Source organism: Thalassophryne amazonica, chromosome 14 (genome assembly GCF_902500255.1).
Source record: "Thalassophryne amazonica chromosome 14, fThaAma1.1, whole genome shotgun sequence".
Classification (NCBI taxonomy): Eukaryota; Metazoa; Chordata; class Actinopteri; order Batrachoidiformes; family Batrachoididae; genus Thalassophryne; species Thalassophryne amazonica.
The window spans coordinates 4,922,199-4,929,433 of NC_047116.1; the positions used below are offsets into that span (position 1 = coordinate 4,922,199).

At 45.6% G+C, this 7,235-nt stretch overlaps 1 protein-coding gene across 1 annotated transcript in view; it reads right to left on the bottom strand.

Moving 5' to 3' along the window:
- Positions 1-5,238, bottom strand: part of arhgap15 (Rho GTPase activating protein 15) — a 143,441-nt gene extending 138,203 nt beyond the window's left edge. The window contains exons 1-2 of the mRNA XM_034187120.1: positions 5,063-5,238; positions 4,783-4,847 (exon numbers count right to left, since the gene is read on the bottom strand). Coding sequence (XP_034043011.1) covers positions 4,783-4,847; positions 5,063-5,238 — 241 coding nt within the window. The remainder of the gene's footprint in view (positions 1-4,782; positions 4,848-5,062) is intronic.
- Positions 5,239-7,235: the final 1,997 nt, after the last annotated feature.

The following is a 7,235-nucleotide window of genomic DNA, read 5'->3' on the forward strand; positions in this document are numbered from 1 at the left end:
AATTGAAGAAAATAAGAACAACCCCAGGTTTCTTTTCAGCACTGTAGCCAGGCTGACAAAGAGGCAGACCTCTATTGAGCCGAGTATTCCTTTAACTTTAACTAGTAATGACTTCATGACTTTCTTTGCTAATAAAATAATATTAGAGAAAAAATTACTCATAACCATCCCAAAGACGTATCGTTATCTTTGGCTGCTTTCAGTGATGCCGGTATTTGGTTAGATTGTTCTGTCTGAGTTATTTTCATTAGTTACTTCCTCCAAACCATCAACATGTCTATTAGACCCCATTCCTACCAGGCTGCTCAAGGAAGCCCTACCATTATTTAATGCTTCGATCTTAAATATGATCAATCTATCTTTATTAGTTGGCTATGTACCACAGGCTTTTAAGGTGGCAGTAATTAAACCATTACTTAAAAAGCCATCACTTGACCCAGCTATCTTAGCTAATTATAGGCCAATCTCCACACCTTCCTTTCTCTCAAAAATTCTTGAAAGGGTAGTTGTAAAACAGCTAACTGATCATCTGCAGAGGAATGGTCTATTTGAAGAGTTTCAGTCAGGTTTTAGAATTCATCATAGTACAGAAACAGCATTAGTGAAGGTTACAAATGATCTTCTTATGGCCTCAGCAGTGGACTCATTTCTGTGCTTGTTCTGTTAGACCTCAGTGCTGCTTTTGATACTGTTGACCATAAAAATTTTATTACAGAGATTAGAGCATGCCATAGGTATTAAAGGCACTGCGCTGCGGTGGTTAAAATCATATTTATCTAATAGATTACAATTTGTTCATGTAAATGGGGAATCTTCTTCACACACTAAGGTTAATTATGGAGTCATTTTTGATCAGGATATGTCATTCAACGCACATATTAAACAAATATGTAGGACTGCTTTTTTGCATTTGGGCAATATCTCTAAAATTAGAAAGGTCTTGTCTCAGAGTGATGCTGAAAAACTAATTCATGCATTTATTTCCTCTACGCTGGACTATTGTAATTCATTATTATCAGGTTGTCCTAAAAGTTCCCTGAAAAGCCTTCAGTTAATTCAAAATGCTGCAGCTAGAGTACTAACGGGGACTAGAAGGAGAGAGCATATCACCCATATTGGCCTCTCTTCATTGGCTTCCTGTTAATTCTAGAATAGAATTTAAAATTCTTCTTCTTCCTTATAAGGTTTTGAATAATCAGGCCCCACTTATCTTAGGGACCTCATAGTACCATATCACCCCAATAGAGCGCTTCGCTCTCAGACTGCAGGCTTACTTGTAGTTCCTAGGGTTTGTAAGAGTAGAATGGGAGGCAGAGCCTTCAGCTTTCAGGCTCCTCTCCTGTGGAACACCAGCTCCCAATCGGATCAGGGAGACAGACACCCTCTCTACTTTTAAGATTAGGCTTAAAACTTTCCTTTTTGCTAAAGCTTATAGTTAGGGCTGGATCAGTTGACCCTGAACCATCCCTTAGTTATGCTGCTATAGACTTAGACTGCTGGGGGGTTCCCATGATGCACTGAGTGTTTCTTTCTCTTTTTGCTCTGTATGCACCACTCTGCATTTAATCATTAGTGATTGATCTCTGCTCCCCTCCACAGCATGTCTTTTTCCTGGTTCTCTCCCTCAGCCCCAACCAGTCCCAGCAGAAGACTGCCCCCCTGAGCCTGGTTCTGCTGGAGGTTTCTTCCTGTTAAAAGAGAGTTTTTCCTTCCCACTGTTGCCAAGTGCTTGCTCACAGGGGGTCGTTTTGACCATTGGGGTTTTTCCGTAATTATTGTATGGCCTTGCCTTACAATATAAGGCGCCTTGGGGCAACTGTTTGTTGTGATTTGGCGCTATATAAAAAATTGATTTGATTTGATTTTGATTTATCTCCCCCCCCCCCCCACCCCCACCATTCTCTTGATTAGTAAGTATTTGCATTTTCCTTCTATTTGCACACTTTACACTGCCCGATTGTTGCACAATTCCTTCTATTACCACTGCTGCTGTCGCACTGTAAATGTCCCCGTGCTGGACAAAAAAGCAATTTCTTACTACTACTAGCAGTGTTTGTTTTTTTGCGTGGAAGCAGATCAAGACGTCATGCAAATGCCTCAAGTTAATTCAAAAATAAAATCCTACACAAATATCTGACGTTAACTTTCAATAATTTTACAACTCCACGACATGTTGTGCTCTAATGTCACACAAACATTCAGTTGGACACATTATTTGTCTATACCCGCTGACAGAGTTGCGCAAACGCTAAGCAATATTTTCAAAATGTTTACATAAAAAAAAATTCAATGACTACGTTGTTGGAAGGACTGCTGGGTTTTCCTTCATACTATCTCTAAAGTTTTAACAAACCCTCCATCTCTTCTGTCCACAACTAGCAGGCCATATAGAAGGTCATGTGAGCTGTACGAGGGGACAAAGCATTTCGGTTGCAGTTTTTGCAAAATAGGAAGAAGGTCATGTTGCCTTATGCTGAAGAGGACATGCCCTTGAAATGGGTGTTTTCAACAAGACAATGACCCCAAGCACAGCGAACCAGCAAAATCTTGGTTCCAAACCAACAAATAATGTTTTGGAGTGGCCGCCAATCCCCCGGACCTAAATCCAATTGAGAACTTGTGGGGTACATCAAAATGTTGTTTCTGAAGCAAAACCAAGAAATGTGAATAAATTGTGGAATGCTGTTAAAGAATCTGTGAGTGGAATAACAGCTGAAAGGTGCCACAAGTTGGTTGACCTCCATGCCTCGCAGATGTGAAGAAATCATGAAAAACTGTGGTTTATACAACTAAGATACTAGTTTAGGATTCACAGGATTGCTAAAAAAGCAGTTTGAACATAATAGTTTTGAGTTTGTAGCGTCAACAGCAGATGGCTACTATTATTGTGAACACCCCCCTTTTCTACTTTTTTTACTAATAGCCCAATTTCATAGCCTTAAGAGTGTGCATATCAATGAATGCTGGTCTTGTTGGATTTGTGAGAATCTACTGAATCTACTGGTACCTTGTTTCCCAGTAACAATAAGAAATATACTCAAAACCTGGATTAATCTTTTTTAGCCACATAGCGCTACTATTATTCTGAACACTACTGTATAAATCATTCAGGTTTTAGAACCAGACTTTAAAACACTGATGTTAAACACTTTGGAGAGGTTTACTTCTGTCGCCTAAAGGACGTTTTCAGACCAAGGACCAGTGCGGTTCTACACTGAATTACTCGCCAGACAAGACAACCTGTGAGCACCCCCCCCCCACCCCCCCCCAAAAAAATTTTTTTTTTTTTGCATAAACAGACCATTTTTCTAAATTATTTTATTATTAATATGTTAGAAGTGCCCTAAAATTGCAATTGAAATTGCCATCAAAGGATGCAGGTACAATATAGCTCTAAACCAAAACATCCATGAATTGTAGATTTGAAATAAACATGCCCTTACTGCTAAATGTATGTTATCAGACACTTTATTACTCTGCTATCAGAGAGGAACAATTAGCTCTTTTATTTAGGTGCATATTTGTCTCAACATTTAGCTAAATATTTAGCATGATCTTTGTAAATATTAGGCTACATGTGTAAATTCTGACCATTAACTAATCTGCTAAGTTTTAGGTTAGACAGAAATTTGATAATGTAGTGTTTGCCTTTTTTTCCCCCCCGAATTTTTGCTCTTCATCTGTGGGATCAAAAGAAAATCTAAACTGAAATGTTAACAGCATTCCCATGTCAATGAAATCAAATGTGATTCTTTTTCTCCCTCAAATAATCCAGTTAAATTGTGAAGATAAGCCCCATTTTATAAATGTCATTATTATTATTATTACAACCCCAATTGGCCAGTGTCAGTGGGTCAGCAGGTGCAAGCACTTACAGGCCTGCCTGGGATAGGTTCACATTCTGTGTGGGCTGACAAGGTGAACGTCGGTAGCCTTCCCAGTCTGGCCTTACTACCATCCTCCCTCCACGTGGTGCACCCTGGACTTAGACTAACGAGGCTCTGGCATGGGTGGGTCAACGGCTACCCAATGAGGCACTACCTGCAGGTCCACCAGGGTATGTGGATATGCCCTGGGGTTGTGTTAACACCAAGGATGCATTCTATGAGGACCTCTCATTCGTCGTCCGTCGCATCCCGGGCAATGAGCAACTCATCCTCTTGGGTGACTTCAATGTTAGGGTGGGCGCAGACCATGACTCATGGCCTGCTTGCCTTGGCCAGTTTGGCGTTGGCAAGTTGAACGAAAACGGGCAACGTCCTGCTCAAGTTGTATGCCTACCACAATCTGTGCATTGCTAACTCATACTTTAAGACCAAGCCCCAACACAAGGTCTCCTGGATGCATCCGCGATCAAAGCACTGGCCATCAGCTGGATCTCATACTGGTCAGACGCACTGCATCAAGAGGTGTTCTCCATACATGCTCCTACCGCAGTGCAGACTGTGACATAGGACCATTGCTGGTTTACTGCAAAATCAGGCTACAGCCAAAAAAAGTTCCATCACACCAAGATGCCGGGGTACTCCCACATTGATGTCCCAGCCAGACCTTGTAGACAGTTCGCCAGAGCTTTTGAGCAGGAACTTCCTGCCACTAAACCTGAGGACTGCACAACAGCTAAATGGGAAGCCTTTGTGATGCAATGCATAAAAACAGCTCTAATAACTTTTGGAAAAGACCCAAAAAACACACGACTGGTTTGAAGCCAAGTCTAGCGAGTTGGACACCTGTCACTGCTATTAAGCGTGCTGCCTATGCCAAATACAAAAGGTCTCCAACTGCAAGGAACCTGCAAATTCTCAAGACTGCACGTAGCAGGGTTCAGTATACTGTCAGATGCTGTACTAAGGAGTACAGGACAGAGTTGAGATCTAAGCATTCAGACGGTGTGATACAGGGAAATCAGAGGGATGTATGATGGTATTAAAAAGGCTCTGGGCCCTGTTCAGTGTAAAAGAGCCCCAATAGGTCATCCACTGGGGAAGTAATCCCTGACAAGAGCCAACAGATGGAGAGATGGGTAGAACATTACTCCAAACTCTATTCCAAGGAGACACACTTGTGCACCACCAGCACTTGATGCAGTTGAACGCTGCCAATGATGGCAGAACTGGATGTGGATCCAACTTTGGACACGCTCAGCAAGGCCACTGACAGCTTGGCCACGGCAACGCCCCAGGCAGTGATGGGATCCCACTGGATCTTGTCAAGCACTGCAAAACTTCTCTCTTTCATCCTATCCATGAAGTTCTGCACACGTGCTGGCGGGAAGGAGCTGTTTCCACCAAGACATGAGAGATGCTACGATCACCACTCTCTACAAGAACAAAGGGGATAGTGTTGGTGGGCCGCCAGACGAGGAGGTACTGACTGGCCCCACCACCAGAGGGCGCCCTGCCTGAGCTGCGGGCTTCAGGCACGAGGAGGCGCTGCCGCACGGACACAACCGGGAGTGACAGCTGTCACCATCAAACTCATGACAGCTGTCACCCATCATTTCATCACTCCATAAAAGCCGGATGTCATCTCCACCTCGCTGCCGAGAATCATCTACCTGTGAAGGTAATATTCTCTGCTGTATCTGAACTTAACACTGACTTTATAGTCTGAACTTCTTTGCAGCCGTTTTCCTGTGGGTGTTGACCTTATCTGTGGATTGGCGTTTTGGTGTGATCAGCGGACGGCTTCGCTCACACCCCAACCAGATAAGTGGTTAACAGGAGCTGCACGAGTGTGTGATTAGAGGTGGAGGTGACTTTCCACCTTCTGACTGTTTTTGTTACTGGGTGTGCACACACCCACGTCTCACTGTTTGTGCTCCTCGCCAGCAAGTACCAGATCCAAACAGTCGGGGACGGTGATCACCTGGGAATTCGGGACTTGGCGGCTCCAGTATTCACCAGGTTCCGGTGGCGGCGGGAAATCGTGTGGTTCGGCTCTTCTCAGGACAGACGTCTTCTATCCTCGAGCCTGCCCACACGTCACCTTTGTGTATTGACTGCTATCAGATTCTGAGATTGTCTGTATATTCGTTGTGCACATTCACAACATTAAATTGTTACCTTTTGGCTCATCTATTGACTGTTCATTTGCGCCCCCTGTTGTGGGTCCGTGTCACTACACTTTCCCCAACAGGATATCTCGGCCATCGTCAGGATCCCGAGGGGCGTCAACCCATCTGTGGACAGCCAATGGAAGAGCAGGGTGCGCAGGCGATGGCTGGAGGCGTGATTGGTGAGTTGCAGCACATCCTAACCGCCTTTACCGCTCGGATGGACCTGATAACGAGCAAAACATCATCCCTTAATCGCAGGATGGAGGCTCTCACCGCGCAGGTGGAAGCGCGCGCTCAGGGCGCTGCTGCAGCTCCTCTCCTGCCGACCCGGTGCCGAATACAGACATTCCACGACCCCACCACCATCCCCTGAAGCATACATAAGCCCCCAGAGCCGTACGGAGGTTGTGTGGAGACGTGAGCGGACTTTCTTATGCAGTGTTCGCTCGTCTTTGCACAACGTCCCGTGATGTACGCGTCTGACGCCAGCAAGGTGGCTTACGTGATTAATTTGCTTCGAGGCGAGGCACGCGCTTGGGCTACAGCGCTTTGGGAACAGAGTTCATGGCTCCTCGCCTCTTATACTGGGTTTGTGAGGGAGCTCAGAACTGTTTTTGATCACCCTAACAGAGGCGAAAACCGCGTCTACCGTGCTGCTGTCAATGAGACAGGGTGCCGCAGCGCAGCCGAATATGCAGTTGACCTTCCGCATCACGGCTGCGAGATCCGGCTGGAATATGACTGCGCTCCGCGGCGCCTTCATAAACGGACTGTCGTCGGTCCTGAAGGAGCACCTGGTGGCTAAGGAGGAACCGCGGGATTTGGATGAGCTTATCGATTTGGTTATACGATTGGACAATCGGTTAGAAGAACGCCGACGGGAGTGAGGTGAAGGGCGTGGTCAGGCACAAGCCGTCCCTCTTCCTCCCGGGTCCGAAAGAGAGCGTCTTCCCCACGCTCCACAGCCACAGCGCTCCGTGTGGCTACAGCTCCCCCTGCTGACGGTGCTAGGGACACAAGCAGGGTCACATTCAGACAGAGGAGGCTGGTCCGCGGGGTAGTGTTTTGTCTGCGGCTCGAGTGAGCATCAGCAGAGACTGCCTCAAACGGTCAAAACACAAACGCCCGCCCTTAGAGACTGGGCTGAGGGGAAGGGTCAAAACATTCACGTGGGTCA